Genomic DNA, 26,297 nt, shown 5'->3' with positions numbered 1-26,297 from the left:
TAGTTTTTGAACACTGTATGCAGTTTTTTGATGCGATTTTTACTTGTGGTTCAAAATGCAACATAAAGCATGAACACAACCTAAGGCTGCCTTCACAGGTCTTCGCAATATGAATGGGGTCATACACGAGCGATATTTCACCGCATGGCACCGCGATGCTATGTGAGAAACCAATTGCGACATGTTCTATCTTGCTGGGTGCTCTCGCATTGCTGTGCCTATTGTTTTCAAGGAGATGGGCAATAGCTTTGCACCACGTGCTAGGTGCACACAATGCGAGGTCTCCCATTGAAAACAATGGGAGAAAATCCGCAATCTTCCACCGCAGCTGACAGCCGCGGCAAGGGATTGCTTCTTCCCCGAAGTGATGCGAGGCTGTTTTGACATAAAAACGTCTTGCATCCTTGGAGAAATCACATGGTGGGGCTCACAATATTGGGGCGGGATTCATGGCTCCATATTGCGCTCACCTATGTGAAGTTAGCCTAAGCGGCAAGAAAAAAATGTTCCACGTAGTCCAAGAAATGAGTCATGTACGGAAAGCTGATGCCAGGGACTAGATCATGTATGCAAATTTGTCTTGCAGCTTATGCAGCACAGCTTAGATATGGGTACGGGTACAGGTGTGTGTAGGTGGGGTGGGTTGCTGAACTTTTACACCTGGGCCCATGAGCCTTTAGCTACGCCGCTGGTGAGGGCCATCTATATATCGAACATGGACAGTGTCTGTGGGGTGTCCGATGCAAGTTGCAACCTCTTGGTAAACGTGCACCCGGTCTTTGAGAAACAGAAAGCCAAGTCTCCAGGGTGCAAAAATCGGATTATCGAGCAGTAGAAAAACATCACCTGGTCAGATGAAGGCCTCCTTCCCACGAACGGATTTCCGCCGCGTAATTCGTGGCGAAAATCCGCTGCATTGCCCACTGCTATTAGGTTCTATTGAACCTAATAGCACAATGCTCACGGTGCGGAATTCCACCGCGGAATTCCGCACCGGGAAATCTCCCGTCCTCACCCGCGGCATGCTCTATTTGCCACGGGTGTACGCGTGGCCGGCTCACATTGCAGTCAATGGAAGCCGTCCGTTCATGCTATCTTCCACTGTAGCACAGCGGAAGATAGCGTGAAAACGCTTCCCCACCTACCGCCGCCGCGTCATATGACGCGGCAGGCGCGTCACATGACACGGCCGGCCGAGTCATGTGACACGGTGGGCGTGTCATGTGACGCGGCCGGCGTGTCACATGACGCGCGGCGGTGGGCGGGGAAGCGTCATGCGGTAGCGAGAACGCCGGATCCGCTGGTAAGTATGGGGTCTCTGGGGGGGGCGCCACGACGGCCTTTGCCGCGGAAATATTCCGCGGCGGAGCCCGTCACGGCCGTGTGCAGTTGGCCGAATCCTGATTTCCGCTGCACCATGCTGATTGAAGGTCAGAATTTGGTGCAAGCAGCATGAACCAATGACCCCTTCCCGTCAGCTGTTCAGAACATATCAGTACCTCCATCTAATTTACAGCAAAAACTATCCTGTCCGCATGGGCCGATATTCTGTGCTAGTGGGATCTATGCCATGATGCACCTCTGAAGTCCAAAGAAGGTCCAAGACCAAAGGGGGTCTCTAATAAAGTGCCCTTTCAGTGTATATAATACTAAACTGCTGGAATTTAGAGAACAGATTTTTCTTTGCCCTTGAAGACAACAAGTCTCCTCTTCACCAGTCCTGTGGGCGATCCAAGCTGCTAGCCACATCAGTGTGCCACCAGTCAGTCCCCTATAGAGGGTGCAGAGGGTGGCAGCTGCAGCCTGTCGGTGCCTCCCCCTCTCCGCCCCGCCAGACTCCAGCAGCCGCTCATGTGAGACCTTCCCTCAGCCTGTCATGGGGTCCGGCTCCCGCTAGTTCCGTTCTTCCTCTGCAGAAGACCACCTGAAGCCGGCAGGAGAGGCACCGGAGCCGGCAGCATGTTCTGCACCAAGCTCAAGGACTTAAAGCTGTCGGGAGAATGTCCCTTCTCCCTGCTGACACAGAGCCAGGGATCAGAGGAGGGCGACGACGAGGCTCCTGCGGCGGCGGCGGCTGCCGGACCGATCTGCACCGACACCACCGTCCGGCAGAGGAGACTGCACGAAGAGCTGCCGCAGAGGAAGAGCAGCCGCACCAGGGTCTACCTGCACACCCTGGCCGAGAGCATCCGCAAGTTGATCTTCCCGGAGGTAAAAAGTCACTTTGTCAAATTCTCGCTGGATGTTTGTATTTAAGGAAATGGGGCGACTTGTGAGAAATGTGTCACCTGCTGCCCCGACTGATAGATGTCGCACATGCGATCGCTTGTCATGGTGCTCTATGCAGGAAAACCTCTGTTTGCTCACTTTTGTGTACTTGGATGTCACACATGTAGCTCCAGGAATGACACTTTTATGAAGAGTCAGTGAGAGTCATTAGTATTTGGGAGGTAAATATGGCACTTCTAACGATGTGATGTGTGCAGCTGTGATATTATGTACAGGACTATACAGTCCAGCAGGGTGTTCCAGACACATACAGAAAAAGTACCTTCAAACAATTCTTCACCAGCTTCACATGTATCATTCTTGTTAGTTACATAGTATGCTAGGCTGAAAAAAGACAAATGTCCATCCAGTTCAGCCTGTTCTCCCCCTCCCTGTTTGGGGGAAAAAAAATCCTTCCCGACTCCATAATGGTACGGTTTATAAGTCATGACATGCTTGTCAAAATTCTACGCAATTTCCTAATAATCACCATACAGTTCTTAAGAATTGTACCACATTTCAAACAGTACAACCTGACCAAAAAAAGTCCAGTACAATCGTGATACACGACCCCCACTGTAATTAAAAAATCATAAAACAACACCCATTATACAAAATCTGGGAATGAAATGTGTCATCTGCATGATGTAGAGATATGACTGGTGGCTTTTTTCTTCTAGTGCCCATTAACCCTCTAAGCAGTTAGTGATACTGAAGCTTGGCGACATTCTTCCTGGTGTGTGTGGTTGTATAAAGCAGCCCTTATGGATGTGACATGTCTGTGTATGTAGAGATCATGTGGGACTATTGATCATTTCTGGCCACACTGTTTCTAGATAAGACATGGGAACTATCTTCTGTTTTGCATTTTAGTTATTTGTTTCTATTTGATACTTTACATACTAATAACATTTGTTACATTGTTGTGACCATAAACAGTGCCAGGACTGACGCAACAAGTGACGCACTGCTAGTGGCATACCAGGTTTTTCCAATCATCTTGCAGTCCTGCAGTACTGTAATTAGCATTTATACGGTGTGACAGCAGCCTGTGTCTGTAGCACAGAAACATAGGGCATTTATTTATTTTTCCAGAGCAGATACATTACTGTTTGTACTGGTATCGTATACCGGAATGCAGGTCGTTTACCAAACGTGTACATTAATGTGTGACCTGCTTATCTATACCACATATTACTTGACCTACTTGCTTATGTCACCTTAATATACATTGACTTTTTTTTAGACATGTGCCTTCCTGTGATTGCTTGTATCCGCTGTTACATATATGTTGCCATGCAGGTGCCCACCTATCTGCAGAGGTTCCTATCCTAGAGGGAAGGAGTCATGCAGGTCTGGCAGATTGGCAGCATCTGCAACAAGAAATATTAGTGGGATCAATGCTAAATGGCTTTTTACAAGAAACACGGTGTCTTATGTTACAGGTTGACTCTCTGCTATAAGCAGATTATCCATTCAAGATGCAAAATGAAGTTTTTTCCCCCTAAAGTAAAAAAATAGCAGTAAATATAAGCTTTTTAGTAAAATTGTATGAAGTGTTTTGTTTTACCTTGTTGTGAGGATCTGGATAAAAGCAATGTGGCTGTTCTTACAGTTACTACAAGGGTGGGTGCTATATTTCCCCATATTCCTAAATATCCAATTTGCTTAGTTAAGCAGTGAACACCCCCCCCCCCCTCCCCATCCTGTATTGATGCATGGCTGATTTTTCCAATTCAGGAATCTATAAAAGAGAGGAGTGTCAGTGGTATGCGTCGGTTGCGGTTGCTGTGCGTCATGTAGTGAATCCAGAACCGCCGTCAATTTTGACTTTCTGCTCCTATAATAGAGCAGAACAATGGAATTGATGAAAAGAGATGTGAACAAAGTCTAACGGCTGTCATACGCATTGGCATTGAAACATTCAAACTTCCCGACTGTGGTGGGCTCTGTAATGTGTATGAGGGTCACTCAATTTTACTCTACAGATGATGTTGCCGAAAGAAGGATGGGGGATGCTGAATTTCAGTCTCCAATTATTTTGTCTCCCAGGAGATAAGCCACAACTGTTTGGCAGTGGATTACCTCTCTAACACATGTATGTCAGCCAAGTGTCCATGTGTATGGGGAAGTTGGGAGATACGTCTCAGCCGGCAGCTGTTGAACGTGTATGGAGGGCCTTAATGGAAGATAACCCAGCAACTGCTCTTTATTATATATAAGACCTTTTCTACAGGTACCCATACACAAAAAATAAAGTTAATGAAAATGGCAGATTTCCACCTAAATGATCATTTGTCACTGGGATGTAACAACTAACAAATATTTTAGCCAACCAATGACACCGTCATCGTCTGGTAAGAAGTCAGCCTCGTCTGAAATTTTAGACCTATAATCGGATGAAGGATCCTTGAGTCTTATGAAAGCTTTTTCATCAGTGAACAATCCTTCTTCAAAAGGACTTTGCCAGCAATATCGTTCATCTTTTACCCGCTGTCGTTGAACATGTATGGCCAATTTGAACGACTGTAATGGCCAGTATGGACTAAAATGTATATAGCTTCATCTGTGAAACAATGGTTCACCAAATGATCAGTCATTCAGTGGTTTCTCAACCTCCAACGTCCTTCTGTCCAATGTGCATGGCCACCTTAAAAGTCCACTTTGAAATCCCAAGAAAATCGTGTGAGATTTGTGCATTGTGAGATGCACAAATCTCGCATGAATATGAACCCAATTCTTTTGAATGGGGCCATATGCATGAGCTACGTTATCCTGCATGGCAGCATGATGCAATGCAGGAAACAAATTGCGGCACGTCTTATCGTTGGGAGTGCCTTCACATCTCCCATTGTTTTCAATGGGGCTGGTGGCAGCATTGCACTACATGCTAGCTGCACATGGTGCGATGCAAGGTTTCACCATTGAAAACAATGGGCGATGTGAGGGATCGCTACTAACCCAAAGTGATGTGAGGCGGTTTTGAGATAATACAGATTAATAATAATTCGCGAGTGCGAAATTGGTCCGTGATTCACTGCCCGATATCGCACTCACCTGTGTGAAATTATACTTAAGATTTTTGAGCAACAGATGCATTTTTCGTTATTTTGTCTTTCTCAGCGCTCTACATAGTAATTGAATATGCGTAGCCTGGCAGTCAATAGCCTACAATAGGCTACACAGATATGGTAAGATTCTGAACAAATGTCTGGCGCGTTAAAGAAACAGATGTATCACGCTTAATATATGTGTAATGCCAGAAGATTGGGAATATACAGTATAGAATGTGCTGTGTGAGTACTGACATGGGGCTCTGTCACTTTTCTATAGATGCTGTACATTGCTAAAGTCACAGTTTCCTTCCTTGGTATCTTTCTGATCTCTTTGACAGCTGAAGGAAAAGCTGTATATACAAGTCATCTCTGGTGAATCGTGCTATACTTTATCTCTGCTGACTTGCTTTCAATCAACCCAGGAATACTCTCCTCTCTAAATGTTTTCTTGTGACATTTTCTAGTCTGGTCTGCAGGCAGCATGTCATAGAACAGGAGGTGCTGAGCAGATTGATATGTAGTTTTGGGTAGGATTGGGTGATTATTCCAAAAATAAAAATTTATTTATTTATTTATTTTAAACCAATGGATAATTCTCGTGTTTAATCTTGATTTTCTTTTTTTTGCTAAATGAACTGAAAAATAGCCATACGCAGAGCCCTGTTTTTGTAAGATGAACTGTATTTTTGGGGGGATGCACATAATGTATTTTTAGCTTTTATTAAATATGTTTGGGGAGATGGAAAAAAAACAAACCCAGAAATTCCATTATTGTTTTTTTACGGTGGTCAATATACGGCATAAATCTTACTTTTAGGCCGAGCTCACACAGTGTGTGGTCTGCGAGATATGCACACATGGTACATAGTACGCAATGACATTGACTAGGGCTTCAGGCCGCCCATCGCCATGCACCTTCTCTGCGTGTATGTACACATAAAACCTGCTATGATATAACATGGTGCAATTTCTTTTCGTGTGAGCGGCAGCCTATGCAATATTGGTACAGTGTATTACGCTCACAAAACACACTCGTGTGAGACTCCCTATTCTGTGGATCACTATGTGTATAGCGATACCAAATGTCAAGGTTTTTCTTATTCATTACTGTTATACACAGCAAACAATTTAAAAAGAAAAGTGTTTTTTTACTTGGTTCAATCCCAAGACCCATAAGACCCATTTATTTCTCTGACAATAGAGCTGTGTGAGGTCTTGTTTTTTGCAAGATTAGTTGTAGTTTCCATTGGTATGATTTTGGGGTACACTGCGGCATTGTAGAATAAATACACTAGAAAGGTTGACTTGGAGCTGAGCTGCATCGGCCTTTTTCCCGCCCACTGCATGCAGAATGACAGCTCTCTTCCCTTTTGTGTACAGGAGAAGTCTGTATGCTGCCAGTGGGGAGAGGTTGGCACAGCCCGCCCCCATGAGGTCTGAGGCGGGCTGTGCCAATATAAAATATTATTACTTTAAAAAAATGACGTATATCATGTAGCGGTGTGCAGGCTTGTGTTTTGCGGGGCAACCTATGGTTTCTAATGTACAATTTTGGGGTACATGTGATTATTTGATCACTAGCAGTACATCTTTTTTCTTTGAGATCGGGTTATCAGAAAAGCACAATACTGGCATTTTTTTTTCTGATAGAGTTCATTTTGTAAGATAAAGTGCTATTTTGATAGAACGAACTGCTATGCATGCAACAATAACAAAGAAGTTTTTTTTTTTGCTTAGATTTTTTTTTCTATTATGAATAGGGGAAAGGGGAGGTGTAAACTTTTATTTATATATTTTTTAATTATTAAAAGAAACGTTTTTACCTTATTTTTAGCCCCTAAGGAGACTTAAACTACTGATCGTTTGATCACTTCTACAATATACTGCAATACTGAAGTATTGTAGTATATTGTATGTCTGCAGATGTTCTATTAGGACATGCCACAGACACAACTTAATAGGCAGAAATGCATGACAGCCCGGGGACTTCTGACATCAAAACGAAACCCCAAGATCTCACCATTCAGAACGTTTAATTGGCCTTCGCGACATTTAGATACCGCTGTCAAAATTGACAGTGACATTTAAATAGTTAACAGTGATCGCTGTGATCATGTCTTTTGTGCCTGCATGTCAGCTGTCAATGACCCGCTCTATACAAACCCTATGCACATCCGCTGTACATGTCTTGTGAATGACAACAAGTGGTTTAATCGGTTATCAGGACTCACAATTGTGTTATGAATTTCCTCTAGCAGGAAAATGGAACTCGTGACAGCAAAGTATTATCACCAGAAGAAGATATTGGTGCTTACTACATTGAGATGCAATATTACCCATTTAAGGCAACCCATTCTTCTTTTTTCTCAATTTTGCCTCCACAGTTTTTTTTTTGTTTTAAATATGAGAAAAGGTTTTTGTTTAAACTTTTAAATTTTTTTGTAATGAAGTTTTTAAATAAATTTGTACATATTTTCTAGTCTCCACAGGGCACTTGAACTTGCGATTGTTTGTTCACTCGTTCAAGCTAATCGAGGCTGTTGCTTGTGGGTGTCAGCTGCAAGACACAGCCAGCACCCACATTGTATGGAGCGGGATCAGTACCCCATCCCTCTCCACCCAAACTCCAAACACACGGGACGTAACTGTACATTCTGTATTGTTAAGTGGCTAAACATCCATGAAATTGATGAGCAACCATGTAATAGAAGTTTCTTAGAGGGTAAACCTCCCTCCTTGAGGTGAACTAAGCACACCCATTTTATCATTTTGTGCAGCTTACCCCAATTCAGCTAAACAAAAAAATCAATCAAGTCCTCTAGGGTATATTTATTTCAGAAGGTACTTATTTTCTTTCAGCCTTTGTTCTCTCTCATTTATTGCTACCACATGTGTAAATGAGCAATGGCAACAGATTTGTTTTTTCTCTGACTTGGAGGTAACCTGTTGCATCTTACCCTCTCTTACTACTCATTTGTAATGGAAACTGGACAATCTAAAACCCTGCTCTTGTTTTCTTAAAGGGAATGTGTCATCAGAAAATGACCTAATGTATAAATCAAATTTTTATTTCAAGCATATTTTTAAGAATTTTTCACTATTTTTTTTTCTTCTCAATAACATGATCTATATTTAAAAATCAACAAAATCCTGATATGCTGCAGATTTCAGACTGACCACTGAATCTAATAATAGGATCCTTTTAGTAATCAGCTCAATATCATCACAGGTAAGATATCAATTAGATGTGTGTGTATGTATATATATATATATAAACACTGGTTCCATCATTCAAAGTAGGTGATAATCCCAGTTTATCTTCTCCTCCTCCTCGAATGTATTACAGAACATGCCTAAAATAATAGTCAATGGGTCAGATCCTATCCATTGTGTGATAAGCTTTACAGTATTTTACAGTAGGAGGCTGCTGTAAAGCAATTCTAATAGGAGCTGTAAAGCATGGCTCTACCTCAAAGGCCAGTTAGCAGCCCCCTCAGTCATGTACAGACAAAACAATAAAAATATCTAGTCAGAAAAAAAATGGATCTGTAAAATGGAACGCTTTCCTATAGGGTTTTAATTAGAAAAAAATAGATGATCCATTACCTTTAAGATAAAACTGTCATTCTGCACTTAGAGGAGACTAAATAAGTATTTGGGTTTCTGTTTTGACTATCACATATATCTGCAACTTAGTTTTCTTCAGGTGTCTGTAGGGGTATTATTGTATCTTGTCCCCACCAGGAAGGTTTGACAGGGCGATTGGGTGACTTTTGTAAGGTCCTTGAAGGTCCTAGCTGTAGAATCTGTACTGCTTTTTGCATGCCCTGGAGGGTTAGGGTTAGGGATTAGTTTTCCTGTCAAGCTTACTTTATGAGCTGTAAATGCAGAAGCTTTAACAGCTAAAAATGTAAGCCTAATAGGAAAACTAACCCCTAACCCTCCAGGGCATACAAAAAGCAGTACAGATGCTGCAGCTGTCCCTGCGCTTACTCACTGTCCTGTCCTAGCATTTATTTGCAGGCACTGTGCCGCCTGTCAGCTCTGTAGTTGCCGCCAATTGCCCCGGGCACTCACTCATGGGGTGTGGTGTCGGTGTGGCTTAGCCGCCGCTTCTGCCTTACCTGCCGCTCAGTGTTGCTGCGGTCGTCCTCCTGTGTGAGGACGGCACTTGGAGTACTGTGCCGCCTCTGCCTCCGGCATCTCTGTGTGCTGGCGCTCCCAGCCTCGGCCCTGTCTTGATGCCGTCGCAGAACGGCAGTGCCCGGTGTCCTCCAGCGCCTCTGCCTCTAGGTGCACGGCTACTCCCAGCATTGCTGCTGTCCTTCTGCCCTCTTAAGAATTTAGTAAAGACCCCTCTCCAGTCAATCAGAAGCTGGGGCATGACTAAACTCTTTGACAGCTGCTACCTTGTCTCCACCCCTAATTTCCGAGGAGTGACCAGGTACAATAATACCATCTCTAGGAAGTTTTGCCATCTGAAAAACAGTTAAGGGTTTATTAAGTCTAACGTTTTTTTAGAAATCTTTTAGATGATTTTTACTTATCACATTGCTGGATTCCTTTATTGTGGCCATTGAAACTTTAGTGCCGAAACTCCAGCTACAAGGTGCCCTTAGGCTAATTGGGCTGATGGGTAGAGTAGCCTAGTGGCCTCTCTACACAGGATGATAGTCGGGTAAATGACTGCACAAGCGCTGACGTCACCACTAAGATCGTTAGCGCCCGTGCAGAGTGTTTACACAGGCAGGCTTCTCACTCAGCACTTCACCTTCTATGGGAAGCGCTGAGTGGGGAACGTTTACACGGAACAAGAAGCCAGCAATCCAGCGATAGTTTTTAAGCAGACTGAAAGTAAGCCATAACGACAAGGGAACGAATAGTGAGCGACTGCTTTGCATTTACACTGCACGAGTATCACTCAAATTCCTTGTTTGAACAAATTTTGAGCAATAATCGTTATGTGTAAATGGGCCATAACTTGCATGCACATTAAATCAGCATCACAGCAGTTTGAGTTGAAACTTAATAGGTGCTGCTGACATGATTTAAAAAGATCATCTTGTGACAAACCCCCTTCAAGTACTGGTTTTGACTCTTGGCCACCAGATGCTTGGTGATTCTTCAAAATATCCTGTCTTCTCAATGCATCTGCAAGCTTATCAATCACTATATATGTGCTAGCTTCCATCTGAGGGGATGCAGGCAATCTGCAAGGTGAGAGATCACACAAGGTTGTGTATTAAAGAGAAAAGAGCATCCTCGGTAGAATCTGGGAGGGTGGTTGGGGGCTGGAAAGGGAATCGCACACTTCTCAGCATCATTGTCTGTCATCACAAGGGAGGTGAGATCGCTCATGAACTCTGGATGTAGAAAGCAGTCCAGAAATAAAGCTTTACCTGTATATGTGATCCAGTGAGTTTACCAGCTTTCTGAATTCGCAGACCTCACATCTAGTATGGCAGGAACACATTCACATGAACAGATGAAACCAGGTGCAGGTTGCAAAAAACATATCAGGGAGTCTGAAAATGAATTAAGGAAACGAAGATTGCAGCTTGAAACTTTCCAATGAGATTTCAGTCAATAGCTGTGGTCATAAAATTTAGTTTGACCACCGTAAAGAAAAAAACCTCATGTAAGGCTGCTGTTAGAGATTAACTGGATCACACCATGTTGCAGATTGAGGTACAAAAAAGACATTATCTTGGTGGACTGCCCAATATTTCTTATCTTTATACACTAATTTCCAACTCTTGAACCTATGTTACTCTTGACAAATATCCTGAATAGCCACTTTTTTAGAGACTTCTGCCTTTTAAAGATTGGAGCCCCCAGCAATTAAAACCTTTGACATGTCCCTATAAAATGTCAAAAGTTTGTAGAAAGTGCAGAAGTGCAGTTGTACTTTAATCACGCCTGCAAAGTTAATAAAATTTGAGGGATCCTACATATGACTGAGGCAGAGGCGGAACTTGAAGCTCCCAGGCCCCGATGCAAAACTTGTAATAGGGCCCCCCAACTATAATGCTTTATTCATAGTACTAGGCTTACTGTATGGAGAAGAGAAGCCTTATGGGCCCCTAAGGCTCCTGGGCTCGGGTGCAACCGCATCCCCTGCACCCTCTATAGTTACGCCTCTGGACTGAGGATAGTGGATGACAAAAGAAAAAGCTCTGATGGAGATAATATGCCTGACTGTGGTAGCATAGGCAGCAGAGATCACACTGTTATGGGAGTTTCACACGTGCATTTTATGGAAAAACGCCACTTTATGTGCAGCACTTGTTATGTTTTTTCCTGTGGTAAAACCCTGTGGTTAGATGTTAGCTGTAGGTCAATGGGAAGTTAAGAAACACAATTCATACATTTTTATATGTTTTCCTCACTGTTAGTTTTCCTCCCTTTTTATTCAAAATGCAGCAGTTTGGCTTTTTTCCATTCTTCCAAAAAAAGGAAAAGAAGCCCCCTAAACAGACGAGTATGTATAAAAAAAGAAATCCACCTAAAAACACCTGTTAAAAAATGATTACAATTCATGGTGGATTTTATAAGCCTCAAAAAACCCATAAAAACTGTGAAGAAAGCCTTACGTCTTGAGCTGGAGGTATGCAGGAGACAATTGTGCTGACCATTTCATATCCAGTATGTGAGAAATATATAACATTGTGTAGCCAAGTCTTTCCTGCTTTAAAATACTAATTACTAAGCGCTTGTTTGCTTCACTTTTCTTCTGATGTTAAACAGTGAAGTCAGTAGCAAATTATGCAGCCCGCTAATTATATTGCCTCCTTTGCTAAGCAAGTAATGATGTTAATATGTGCATAAATTATGCTCTTGAACAACATGTTTGACTGTAAAGGTTAAGCAAAATATTTAGTGTTTACTTGTGCCGTATAATATGATTGTGTTCTTTATCAACAGCTAAGGCTTCTTTCACACCAGCATTATGGGTTCCATTATTTTGCTCCATTATGGGAAAAGTCAAACGGAATCCACTGGTCAAATGGATCCATCCTATGACGGAACCAAATGGTGCCAGATGGACCCCCTAGGTTATAATTATGGCCCTTTGGTTTCCATCCAGCTGTCTGGAATTTACCTGAATGAAATATTGCAATCGCGTCTGGGATTTTCTCATCAGAGACGGAGGCTCTCAACGAAACCTCCGACCTTGATGTGAACACAGCCTAACAAAAAAAGCTAATAATTCATGTTAAACTGGTTGTTTATTGTATGTTTTTCAATAGAATTAATTTGGACTACTTAATTCTTTTGCTTTATTGTTTTTGATTAACAACTGTGGACCTGAACAAATTGTAAGCTGTGACCTAGAGTCCACCTGAACGCCCCCTAACGTAATGCATTTAAGTAAAGCAATGGCAGTTAGGTCTTGGTGATATCATCATTGCAGATTTCCTACCCAAAGAAGACGATAAGGCCTGATGCGCAAGGCAGAAATGCCATATGGAGTCCCATACAGCTCCGAAGACTCTGTGTGCTGTCCTCTGATGCTCATGTGCCATACCAGAGAAATTATCCCCTAGAAGCAATGTTTCTGGGGCAGAATATCACAATAATAAGGCATATAATGTCATGGTTTTTCTGTAGCTGGACTCAATTGGACACAATTCAAGTAAGAATACTTCCATATTAAATCAGAGGTATACTGAGGTACAGTGACCCCATGCATTTCTGTGGGTGCCCTATTATGGCTTTCATTCAACAATACTATCATATGCGTGAAGCCTAAGATCCAGGGACCTTCTACTTTAGTGCCTGTTTTTGGATTCCTACATTCTCCACTAATAAAACAAAAAATGTTAAGATATGAAACGAAAGATAAACATACAGACATTTATTCCTATATAAGGCTTCCTACACATGGCCGAGCTGGGTATCGGGCTCAGAAGCTCTGCTCGTGCGATTTACTGGCGGATGTGAGGCGTTTTCTGTAAAGAAAAAAAAAAAACTTCTCCCATCACTTCGGGGAGGTTGTGATCCTCTGGCGCAGCTTTCAGCCGGGTTGGAGGATCAGCAACTGTTTCCTATTGTTTTCAATGTGAAACCTCACATCGCAATGGCATGCACATTGCACACTGTGTAATGTGTTTTCCTGTCCCATTGAAAACAATGAGCGATGCGTTTTGATGGCATGCCCAAAGGTAGGACATGCCATAATTTTTTACTGCAATGCAATGTGGGGAAAAAAATCGCTCATGCATATGACTCCAGTCAAAAGAACGGGGTCCATATTTGTGCAAGATGTGTGTATTGTGCAACGTAAAACACTCCTATTCCCCTCATTCCTGAATCCCCTTCTTCTTCATTCTTAAGCAAGTTGGCCTTGGCCAAGCCATTACTGAATTAGCGGATGAATGATGACGTTCATATATAGCCTGAGAATTTTTATCATTCAGAACAACATTTATGGACTCATCATTTAACTCATTTTGTACTTTGTTTGATTGTATTGTAATGACATTAAGTTGTACTTGGCATAACCTCTTCACTAAAAATGTCAAAGTTTAATAAAAATTATTGTTACAAAAGAAAAGTACAGGATCACTCGGAATCCAAAAGCAAATCAACCTCTTACTGCTGATCCGTGGTCGAAGTTGAGAATTCACACCAGCAGATTCAATATTAAATGGGGTTTTCCAAGTTACTTTTTAACTACATATGCCCAGGCCCCAAAATAATAAATAAGCCTTTGCTAACCTGCCCCAGATCCCTGAAGGGTGAGCATAGGCTCATTTATTATTTTAGGGCATGGGCAGCTATATTTAAAATAAAGCCTGGGAACACCCCCCCCCCCTCCCCCCAAGCTCCACAGCTCTGCGATAAAATTTAGCATACCATCTTTTTCTGTTTAGAAGTAAAACAAGCAGGTGGGCCTAGTACAATCAATTCCCAACTGGTTAAAAGGCTGCGTAAAGGTGTTTACTCATACTCACAAACGCAATAAAATAGATGCATGTAACAGTAAAATCAAGTCCTTCTAGAACTCAGCCCCCATTGAGTTTTACCTTCAGTCTGGCTTCTTCTGGAGCATAACCTTCAACACCACAGCAGCCAATATATAAGGCTTATTTATAATCATTACTATGACAGCTGTTCCAGGATTCCTAGACGATCAATACAGAATACAGAGTTAATGTCTGCCTGCTTGTTTTTCTTCTAAACAGAAAAAGAAAGTATGCTAAATTTTATCATGGAGGTATGGTGCTTAATACTGAATCAGCTGGTGCGCATTGTCAACCTTGCTTTTGAATCAGAAGGAAGACGTTGCTCCTCGTTTATTTATATTTGGTTCCCTGGTGAAGTGCAACCGAAAACATAAAGGCCCATTTACACAGGCCGAGTGTCGGGCAAACGATGCCCGACACTCATCCCTGTATCCCCGCGCTCCTGCAGGGGACCTAGCAGAGCTGTCTTGCACATGGAGTGGCCAGCAGGGGGGCAGGGCAGTGCAAGAGATTTCTCTCCTCTCGCTCCCCCGCCCCTCTCCATTGAGATAACAGCGGCCGTTCGCTACTGAACTAGATTGATGCTGCATAAAAGATGAGCGATAAAGCTCATCGCTCATCATGCAGTTTAAACAGCCGCCGTTCAGTAGCGAACGGCCGCTGTGTTATGTAAATGGAGAGGGGAGGGGGAGCGAGAGGAGAGAAATCTCCTGCACTGCCCCACCTCCCTGCTGGCCGCTCCATGACCCAGCCAGCTGTGCCAGCTCCCGTGCAGGAGCAGAGGGGCGCAGAGACACAGGGACGAGTGTCGGGCATCGGGCATCATTTGCCCGACACTCGTCCTGTGTAAATGGGCCTTAACTTTTACTTCAAATCTAGATAAAAACAGAGCAAATAGACAAAAAGATACATATAGATACTTTCAACCTGAAAGCACTACTGTTCCTACCATAAAGAATAAGGCCAGCTGCAGATGATCGGATTGGATTCCCGCAGCAGAATCCGACCCTGTGCTCGGCTGGTCACCCAGCGTACCTGCAGATGGTCTGCACAGCGTGCCATCAGACATACGCAGTACAGATTTTCTCATGCCGTCGCTAGGCAATGACGCGGAATCTATGACCCTTCCGCAATGCACATCCGGCTGTGTGCAGCCGGCCTAAGGTGTCAACGGAGTATTTTCTCAAAAAGGGATTGCACTCACAGTCATCATGGTTATGATTAGAGATGAGCGAGCACCAAAATGCTCGGGTGCTCGTTACTCGAGTAAAACTTTCAGTGATGCTCGAGAGTTCGTTTCGAGTAACGAACCCCATTGAAGTCAATGGGTGACTCGAGCATTTTTGTATATCGCCGATGCTCGCTAAGGTTTTCATTTGTGAAAATCTGCAAAACACAAGAAAGTGATGGAAATGACACAGAAACGAATAGGGCAGGCGAGGAGCTACATTTTGGGCTGTATCTCAAGTTCCCAGGTCCCACTATTAAGCCACAATAGCGGCAAGAGTGAGACCCCCCCCCCCCCACTGTCAGCGTAAAGATCGTTTTCCTCTGCCACAGCTGTAACAGCTGTGGCAGAGAAGAACGATGTTAGCCCATTGAATTCAATGGAGCCGGCAATACAGCCGGCTCTATTGAAAGCAATGGGCTGCCGGCGTACGCGGGATGAATTGTCGGGAAGGGCTTAAATATATAAGCCCTTCCCTACAATTCATCCAGAAATGTGTAAAAATAAAAAATATATATATACTTACCTGGTCCCGGCAGAACGATGTTAGCCCATTGAATTCAATGGAGCCGGCAATACAGCCGACTCCATTGAAAGCAATGGGCTGCCGGCGATCGCAGGATGAATTGTCGGGAAGGGGTTAAATATATAAGCCCTTCCCTGCAATTCATCCAGAAATGTGTAAAAATAAAAAATATATATATACTTACCTGGTCCCGGCAGACGGAGTTCAGCGCGGCAGGCTGCAGTTCTCCTGAACTGCTCTGAACAGCTGTGAGTAGTATTCAGCAGCCGGGGATTTAAAATCCCCGCCTGCTGAATGAGAGGCCTCTGATTGGTCACAGCCTGACCAATCAGAGGCATCCCTCACTCACACCCATTCATGAATTCATGAATGGGTGAGTAAGGGCTGCCTCTGATTGGCTCAGGGGCAGGGACAGCTGAGAGCTGCCCCTGAGCCAATCAGAGGCAGCCCTTACTCACCCATTCATGAATTCATGAATGGGTGTGAGTGAGGGATGCCTCTGATTGGTCAGGCTGTGACCAATCAGAGGCCTCTCATTCAGCAGGCGGGGATTTTAAATCCCCGGCTGCTGAATACTACTCACAGCTGTTCAGAGCAGTTCAGGAGAACTGCAGCCTGCCGCGCTGAACTCCGTCTGCCGGGACCAGGTAAGTATATATATATTTTTTATTTTTACACATTTCTGGATGAATTGCAGGGAAGGGCTTATATATTTAACCCCTTCCTGACAATTCATCCCGCGATCGCCGGCAGCCCATTGCTTTCAATGGAGTCGGCTGTATTGCCGGCTCCATTGAATTTAATGGGCTAACATCGTTCTGCCGGGACCAGGTAAGTATATATATATATTTTTTATTTTTACACATTTCTAGATGAATTGCAGGGAAGGGCTTATATATTTAAGCTCTTCCCGACAATTCATTGGGCGTACGCCGGCAGCCCATTGCTTTCAATAGAGCCGGCTGTATTGCCGGCTCCATTGAATTCAATGGTCAGTGCTCGTTTAATCGAGACGAGTACCGCGTGGTGTTCGTCTCGAGTAACGAGCATCTCGAACACCCTAATACTCGAACGAGCATCAAGCTCGGACGAGTATGCTCGCTCATCTCTAGTTATGATGAATAAATGTAGAGAAGAGAAAATATGAGTAAAAAACCCCACCTCATAGGCATCAGGAAGGAAGGATGTATCCCTGAATGATTGCACAGCCCAATAAATTGGCCAATAAATGTGCAATAAGAGGTCCTTCCCAGCAAAAATGAGGACCTCTCAAAAAAAAGAGGGATAGTAAAAACTTGCGGCAAGCAGAATCTAAAAGAACCACCCAGGCAATTCTAGCCCAATGGGGTATCACTATATCTCTGACTCTATCTCTAACCCTATAAATCAGAACGGAGCCTGTTGCCCCACCAGCCGGACTCAAACTGGCTTGATATGCTGAAGATGTCCTTAAATGTCTTTTAGCATCTGGCTCAAATGGATCAGAAGGAAAAGGTTTCTCCTTGTTCATTTATATTTGGATCCCAGGTGAAGTGCAATAATTATTTCATTTACTGACACGAAGGAGATTGGAGACGTATTTATAATATTTGCTGCATGTGAATGCGTAGTGGCCCAGAGTTAGCGAGCCTCTCCATAAGTTTGAATGTGTTTGTCCTGTGCAATCGTATTGTCAGCGTCTTTTATGTGTATGCATTTGATGTGTATCACACATCTGCAGCACTGAAAGGGTTAATGTCTGGGCTATGTCTGGAAAATGCATTATGTTTTATGTCATGTGACTGTGAATCATATATGTGTTTGCAAGGTATATGCAAGGGAGTCTAGTCTAGCAGTCTAGAGGGTTTCTTGCAAGAGTGAGAATAGGAGTCCGTGAGAGATGGACTTAGCAGTGTTTGCTTTTATCCTCAAATTAAAAAAAGGGTTTTACCAGTTTAAGCCACTCTACCCAGGTCAAATTAATGTGAGAAGCCTATTTTGTCAAATGAGAAAAATAAGTCCTGCTAGGGATTTAAAATAGAAAGATATTGGGGTAGCAAGTCCAGTAATGTTACCCACTATGTAGATGACTGGGTGATACAGTACACTGTGATTTTACTTTAATCGAGGTTAACACATCAAACCGATCATTTCTGATGTATGAACATAATCATATCATAAGCATTAGATCCACCTTAATTGATCTACATCTAGTACAATTTAGGAAAGAGTAATATCCATTCTTAAATAGGAAAGAGGGATTATAGTGCAATTTATGAACTATCGATTTGTGTCACTGTTTGGTCATAGTTGGGTGAAGAATTCTGAACACGTAGCAAAATATTTTGCCCAGCGCTACCAGACATTTCACCTACCTCCCTTTTTCAATGCATTCTTACTTTAAAAATTACCATATATACTCGAGTATAAGCCTAGTTTTTCAGCACATTTTTTTATGCTGAAAAAGCCCCCCCCCCCCCCCGGCTTATACTCGAGTGAAGTACAAAAAACAACAAGAAAACCCCGCAATACTCACCTCCCAGTCAGCGTCTGTGTTCCCGGCGCGATGGTCTACCCGGCAGTACGGCAAGCTGCTTGAGAATTCTCCTCACTGTCCTCTCCCTGCCCAGCTTTGAATTCTCCCGCCATCAGCACTGTGTAGGTAAGCGCTGTGATTGGATCAAGCGCCAGCCAATCACAGCTGGCGCTCAATCATTCACAGCCATTTAGTGAATGACATCACTGAATGGCTGAGTGATTTATCGAGTGCCAGCTGTGATTGGCTGGCGCTCGAGCCAATCACAGCTCTTAGTTACACAGCTCTGACAGCGGGGGAATTGAAAACCGAGCCAGGGAGAAGTCTGAAGCAGCTTACCGCACCACCGGGGAGACCATCGCACCAGGGACACAGACAATGGCTGGGAGGTGAGTATTGTGGGGTTTTTTAAGCTAGTATATACTCTAGTCTAGCTAGGCTTATACTCGAGTCAATAAATTTTACACATTTTTTGTGGTAAAACTTATTGACTCGGCTTATACTCGGGTCGGCTAATACTAGAGTATATATGGTATGTTGAAAAAAACAAAATCAATAACTAATTTATATGACAAGTACCTTCCTGATGCAAAAAGTTGGACATGAGAATGTTTAATAGTGAAAAAGGGGTGACTGTAAAAGTTTTATTCAGTGAAGATAAAAGTGCTTAGCATAACTGCAAAGAATTAAAATAATCTGTTGAGGATAACGAACATAAGACCTAATAAGGCCTCATACACACTTTATTGTAGACCTGAAAGTAAAAAGGAAGTTATACATACACGTGAATAAAAAAAACCCCAAGAGATGATTGCAGTAAAACACGTTTATACGGTCCTCACGTGGCCTCCGTACGGTTTTCTAAGCCACCAGCTATTAAACGGGATTTTCACACAACCCCCAGTACTTATGTATTCCATTAGACACTAAAACACTCATATAGCCATTATAGCATTTCTACTTCTCAAAGAAGAGACTTCCATCCTGATGCTTACAGCCTGAGCTTTCTTGCAATCTTTTTGCACCGCTAAAAAATCTTCACTTTCCATCTTAAGCAATTTCCATGCTAAGTACTGTGGAGTTGTTTTAGAGCGTTATACAATCTTTTTCATTTTCAGAACTCCAAAAGAAAATGGTGTAATCTTCTCTGGTTCATACAAAATATGATACAGTGTGATACATACACCTCATTTTTTAAAATGCTTTTATACACATAGCCCACAGCACAATCAGTTCTTTATGTGATCTTTAGTTCTTTAGTTTATCAATGGGGTTCAAATTTTCTGGAAACTTTGTGTCTATATTCGACTGTCGATGTTAATTTTTCATTAATTATATACTAATTCATAAGGTGTTTTATTGCCGAGAAATCCAGGGATGCCTCTTTACACAATTGGGCGATAATTTGTTTTGTAGTTTCCTGGAGGCTGAGGGGATGTTCTCAATACGCTTATTAAGTAAAGGGATCCTCCCAGGGATTCTTATGTACATTGCAGTAGGTTACTGTGTATATTAATGAGTAGACTCTGATCCAAGTCTCTTAACTCTGGGACAGGACCACCAAATGTGGAGTGTGTCACCTGGGGACGAACAACCACGAAAGCAGTTTGGGGAGTAGCCTGGCACTGCATGAGCTATACGGGTGGGAACCAAGTACCAACGTAATAAGACTTTAAATGATGTTTCCAGTATTAGTATGTTACGGGCACTTCTATTGGTGGATTTCCAGATCCTGGACCAGTCATCATCTGATAGGGTGCTACCTATGTCTTTTTCCAAGCATGATACAAATGTTAATTGCGCACGATATAGATCACCTAAAGAACTGGATCCTTGGACCGCTGGGGCCCTATCTCGTGGGGTCAGTGTCCGAAGAAGTAGTACAGGGCTATGTGGTTGTGTTTATAAATACTGTTTACCCTGAAAGTAAGTCCTGACATGGCTTTCGGAGGAGGCTAGAAATATAAGCCCTCCCCTGAAAATAAGCCCTAGCTAAAGTACATGTAAAAAAAAATCAATACTTACCTGGCCCGTGGCGTCCCTTGTTATGTTACTCAGTGCTGCGGCAGGCTGCCGTGTCCTCTGCGCTGAGAAATCCTCTTCTTTCTGGTGACAGTGCTGTGAATACCCCGCCTCCAGCAAAGTGAGCGCTGTGATTTGATTAAGTGCCAGCCAATCACAGCCAGCGCTCGATCATTCACAGCCATTCAGTGAATAACATCATATCTCAGCGCGGAGGAAACTGCAGACTGCCGCATCACCGCCGGAGACCAGCAGCACAAGGCACCAGGACGCCGCAGACCAGGTGAGTATAAGCCCCCTCCTATCCCCCACCGAAAATAAGACACTGTGGCACTTTTGGGGCAAACATTAATATAAGACAGTGTCTTATTTTCGGGGAAACACAGTAGTAACTTATACACTGTTTGGGGGACCGATGTTTTGGGAAGGGAGGGTGTAGTTTATCAATGGGGTTCAAATTTTCTGGAAACTTTGTGTCTATATTCGACTGTCGATGTTAATTTTTCATTAATTATATACTAATTCATAAGGTGTTTTATTGCCGAGAAATCCAGGGATGTCTCTTTACACAATTGGGCGATAATTTGTTTTGTAGTTTCCTGGAGGCTGAGGGGATGTTCTCAATACGCTTATTAAGTAAAGGGATCCTCCCAGGGATTCTTATGTATATTGCAGTAGGTTACTGTGTATATTAATGAGTAGACTCTGATCCAAAGTCTCTTAACTCTGGGACAGGACCACCAAATGTGGAGTGTGTCACCTGGGGACGAACAACCACGAAAGCAGTTTGGGGAGTAGCCTGGCACTGCATGAGCTATACGGGTGGGAACCAAGTACCAACGTAATAAGACTTTAAATGATGTTTCCAGTATTAGTATGTTACGGGCACTTCTATTGGTGGATTTCCAGATCCTGGACCAGTCATCATCTGATAGGGTGCTACCTATATCTTTTTCCAAGCATGATACAAATGTTAATTGTGCACGATATGATGAATGGACAACTCCAGAGTATATCTGTGAGATAAGGCCCTTGGCCTGTGGGTACCTGAGGCAGTAGGATTTATGGTTCAAAAGTTTTTTATTTTGTCTGTTTTGCAAATATGAAAGTTACAGAATTGTAGTATCATTTTCAACAAATAAACATTTCTATGATAACCGAGATAATTTTTCTTTGTCTGGTCTACTTTCTTGTTCTCTTAAACAGACTATTTAGACATTAACATTAACTGTAATACTATCAACATTTATAGCTTGTAACTCTCAAATAGATTTCTGAAATCTCTGGTTCCAGTTACTGATTAAATGAAATAAGATTAGGAACAAAATTTAAACGGTCTTATATAATAACTTCCTATAAAAAGCATTATGGAAATAAAGGGGGGGGGGGGGAATAAGGAGGGTTGGGATGTTAAGAGTGGAGAAGGGAAGAGAGGGTTGGTCTGGGATTGGGAAAAGAGGGGGGGGGGGGGGTCGTTTCACACCTCGAGCGAAGGGTTGCAGTTTCAGGGTCTAGTTGTGTCAAGGAGGCCATTGACTGTGTTTGCGTTGGGGAGTAACCCCCTTTCAAGCCATGGGTCCAAGTCGCAAGAGAAACGGAACTGATTCCACGACATCCAAGTAGCTTGGTGTTTGTCAAGTTTCATCTCGTCTCTGGCACAAAGTTCCTCCATATATTTTATGTGGTCTAACTCTTCTAGCCACATTAGTCTGGAGGGAGAGGTAGAGGATTTCCATTTTTTTGGGGATTATCAGGCGCATTGCCAGGATGAAGAATCTCAGCAGGTAACCTTTCGACTGTGTCAGGGGACCTGGGAACATTGACAATAGAGCTGGGTCGGGGGTCAGCTGTATTTGGTTTCTGCTAACTGCGGTGTAAAGGGAGCCGATTTCCCGCCAGAGGGAACAGATCAGTGGGCTATCCCACCAGATGTGTGTGAATGTTCCAATGTCTGTCATGCATCTCCAGCAGGTATCCGGATACTGGGGGAATATCCTCGCTAATCTTGTTGGTGTCTGGTACCATCTGGTTAAGATTTTGTAGTTTTGTTCTTGTAGTTTGCTGGATATGCTTATTTTGTGGGTTAATGTATAGGTCTTTGCCCATGACTCCTCTGGGGGTGTAAAGTTCAGTTCTCTCTCCCACTCCTGCTCCACCGCTACAATGTCGTGTATCTTCAACTAAGAGCATCCGGTATAGGTTTGAAATTTTGTGGTGCTCTGTGGGCGTTGAGAAGCATAGATTTTCAAAGGGGGTCATGGGGCACCTCAGCTGTTGTATATCTCCTAGTGAGCCAACATAGTGGCACAGTTGTAGGTACTGAAACCACGCTCCGGGACGGGGGCGCCGTTCTCCTAAGATCTCGTGCAATGGTTTAGGGCCGGTGTCAGAGATCACGTCTCGTACTCTTGGGATTGTGTTCGTGGTTGTGTTAATTAACGTGGATCCCCTTAGGAAAGGGGGGCATCTGGGTTTCCTACCAAGGATGTAAGTGGGCCCAGTCTGTGGATCAGGCCTGTCTTGGTCGCGGGACCTATCCAAGCTGTGACCATGTCTTCCATGAATGGGGATAATCCCAGCCCTCTATGTTTCCCCTTGCCCGGCAGCCATATGATCCCCTTGCCCTGGCAATGTATCATGTCTTGCTCCATCTCTACCCATTGTTTCCATGATCTCCCATGAAGAAGGTCAAGAATTCTTTTGGATAGTGTCGCTTTATGGTATAGGGCTATATTCGGGACCCCCATGCCTCCTGACTCTCTTGGACTAGTTAGGGCTTTCCACTTACGCCTAGGTTTAATACCTCCCCATATGAAGGTCATGATCGCCTTCCTAACCCGTGCCAGAAAAGAGCCCGGTAGGGCGATTGGAATTGTCTGGAGGACATAAAGGAACCTAGGGAGTGCATTCATTTTTACTGTGCTGATCCTTCCGAACCAGGACAGAGGGGCTCTTTTCCACCTATCAAAGTCTGACTCTAGTTTGGTTAAGAGAGGTATGTAGTTTTTTATAAAGAGTTTGTCCGGATCTGTAGTTAGTACTGTTCCCAAGTATGTAATTTCCTCTGACTTCCATTGAAATGGGAGGGATGGTTTTAGGATCTCAACTTCTGCATTTGGTAGCGTTACATTGAGGATCAGTAACTTGCTTAAATTGACTTTAAAGTTGGACAGTCTACCGAATCTTTTAAATTCTTCTAGCGTGTTAGGGAGCGCTATTCTTGGATTTCTTACGTAAATCAGCAGATCATCTGCATATAAAGCTACCTTGTGTTCCTTATCACCTGTTCTAATTCCTTGCAGATTGGGGTTCGTTCTAAGTGCACTCGCCAGCGTCTCCATTACTAAGATATATAGGGAGGGAGACAGAGGACAGCCTTGTCGGGTGCCGTTGCGGATACAAATTGGGCGTGATAGTATGCCGTTGACTCTCACACGGGCTGAGGGGTCTCTATAAAGTGCCATCACCCATTCCATGAACCTAGGACCAAGGCCGGTGCGATGTAAGGTTGCCTCCATGAATCCCCAGCTCACTCTATCAAATGCCTTCTCGGCGTCCACCGAGATTAGGCATAGGGGCACGTCTGGAGGCACGTGGCCAGAATTTTTGCGAATATTTTCGTATCTATATTTAAAAGGGATATTGGTCTATAGCTACCACAGGTGGCCGGGTCTTTACCTGGTTTGGGTATTACAGTTATTACTGCCTGTAGCGCCTGGGGGGAGAAGGGGCAAGTCCCTGATATAGCGTTAAATGCATTAAGCATCAAGGGGGCTAATTTTTCTCCCATTAATTTGAAAAAACGTGGGGTATAACCGTCGGGTCCTGGGCTTTTGCCATTTTTGAGGGAGTGGATCGCTTTTTTTATTTCCTGGAGGGTGATGTCTTCCTCTAGGGCCTTTTGTGTGGCTTCTGATATTCGTTTTTGGGCGTAATTATTTAGGTATTCGTCTCTGTCCTGGATCAGGTCTTTGTTTTGTTCCCTGTATTTTTCAGGTAGATTATATAGGTTGTGGTAGTAGTTCAAAAAGTTATCAATTATTCCAGTATTGGTGTGGGCCATTTCTCCCGCTGGGGTTTGAGTTGCGAAAATATATGTCTGGGGTGCCCGGGGGTTTAGGGCCCTGGCTAGGCCTCTGCTGCATTTATTGCCATATTCGTAAAAGTTCCCACATGCTCTATCCCGTCTGCACAATGAGATCTGGTCCATAAGTAGGAGTATTTTATTTTGGGTGGCGGATATTTCCGCTGTCCTAATGTCTGAGGTTGCTTTTTTGTTTAGATTTTCTAAATAACTTAGATGGTCGAGGAGTCCCTTTAGGGTGCTGGCCCTTTCCCTTTTTAACCGTGCCCCGTGTGAGATGAGGATTCCGCGGATCACGCACTTAAGTGCTTCCCACTTAGTCGGAGCGGGGGTGGTATCGGAGGTGTGGTCGTTTATAAAGTTTTCGATAGTCTGCTGAATTTCCTGCACGCAGGTTGTATCATTCAGCAGGTTATCGTTTAGGCACCAGTTAAACTCCTTTTGTTCCCCATGTCTCCCTCTCAGCGATCCCCATACCGGAGCGGGGTCAGACCATATAAAGGACCCTATCGAGCTGAGGGGATTTTGGTCAAGAAGCTTGTGTGAAACTAGTAGGTAGTCTAAACGCTGGTAGCAGTTGTGGGAGGGAGAGAAAAAGCTATAGTCTTTTGTTTTTGGGTGTAATGTCCTCCATAAATCAACTAGCCTAAGGTCGTGGAGCTCCCTGCAGAATCTGCGTAATGCTGTGTGTGTGATTTTGGACTTACCCCCAGAGGAGTCGAGCACAGGATCCAGGCTGAGATTGAGGTCGCCTCCAAGGACGATGTTTGAGCCGTCAACGAAAGCCCTCAGTGCCCCCAGCATCCGGACTCCGTAGCGTACCTGCGCTTGGTTTGGAAAATATGCGCTAGCAAAGGTCAAAATTTAATTTCCGGTTTGAATTTTTAGGAAAAGGTAACGTCCCTCTGGATCTACTGATGAGGAGATAAGTTTGTGGGGAAATTGTCAGTGGATTGCGATAGAAGTGCCTCCTGTTTTTTTGGTGGGATGTGGGCTATGGTGCCAAATAGGTTCTTGATTTTGGGAATTTTGTTGGCCTGAAAATGTGTCTCTTGCAAGAGAGCTATCATAATTTTGTATTTGTGGAGGTGGTCCAATATCTGTCCCCTTTTGGCGGGATTATTCATCCCCCTCACGTTATATATGCCAAATGAGATGTCCTCCATTTGTAGCTGGAGTTACTGTTTTTATTAGGTTGGGCGAGGGTGGTAGAGGTAGACTTTAAGGGGGAGGGGGGAGAGATTAGGAGGGAAGAGGGCTGAGGGGGAAAGGTAGTAAGAGAAAAAAGAAGTAAAGTTTTGTTTAACAGGCCTTATGCAGCTAAAGGTGGCTGCAAGTGGCTTCGTGGTGAAGTGTTAGCAATAATGCTAGTAGTCGCAGTTTTATGCGACGGTTCACCCTGGGTGGGAAGTGGAGGGAGACCTGCAAGGGTGTGATCGGTCTCCGGTTATCCTCCCCCCCCCCCAGAGTGAGTATGGATAAGCTGAGGTACCCGTAACTGGTCCTTGTTATATTTGATTCCTCCAAATTTTTGGCAAACGAAGACTAGAAAATTCTGAGTCCAAACTTTGAATGAGCATAATCAAAACAGGCAACAGGTGAATAGTGTCCTCTATAGTTCTGGGCTAT

The 26,297-nt window shown here is 43.6% G+C and overlaps 1 protein-coding gene across 1 annotated transcript in view; it reads left to right on the top strand.

The window, feature by feature from the left end:
• Nucleotides 1-1,859: 1,859 nt before the first annotated feature.
• Nucleotides 1,860-26,297, top strand: part of GUCY1A1 (guanylate cyclase 1 soluble subunit alpha 1) — a 72,791-nt gene continuing 48,353 nt past the window's right edge. Inside the window, exon 1 of the mRNA XM_066573603.1 lies at nt 1,860-2,211. Coding sequence (XP_066429700.1) covers nt 1,960-2,211 — 252 coding nt within the window. The 5' untranslated portion in view covers nt 1,860-1,959. The remainder of the gene's footprint in view (nt 2,212-26,297) is intronic.

This window comes from Eleutherodactylus coqui, chromosome 7 (assembly GCF_035609145.1).
Source record: "Eleutherodactylus coqui strain aEleCoq1 chromosome 7, aEleCoq1.hap1, whole genome shotgun sequence".
Classification (NCBI taxonomy): Eukaryota; Metazoa; Chordata; class Amphibia; order Anura; family Eleutherodactylidae; genus Eleutherodactylus; species Eleutherodactylus coqui.
The sequence above is the reverse complement of the archived record's forward strand: the minus strand, read 5'-3'. Positions and strand labels throughout refer to the sequence as shown.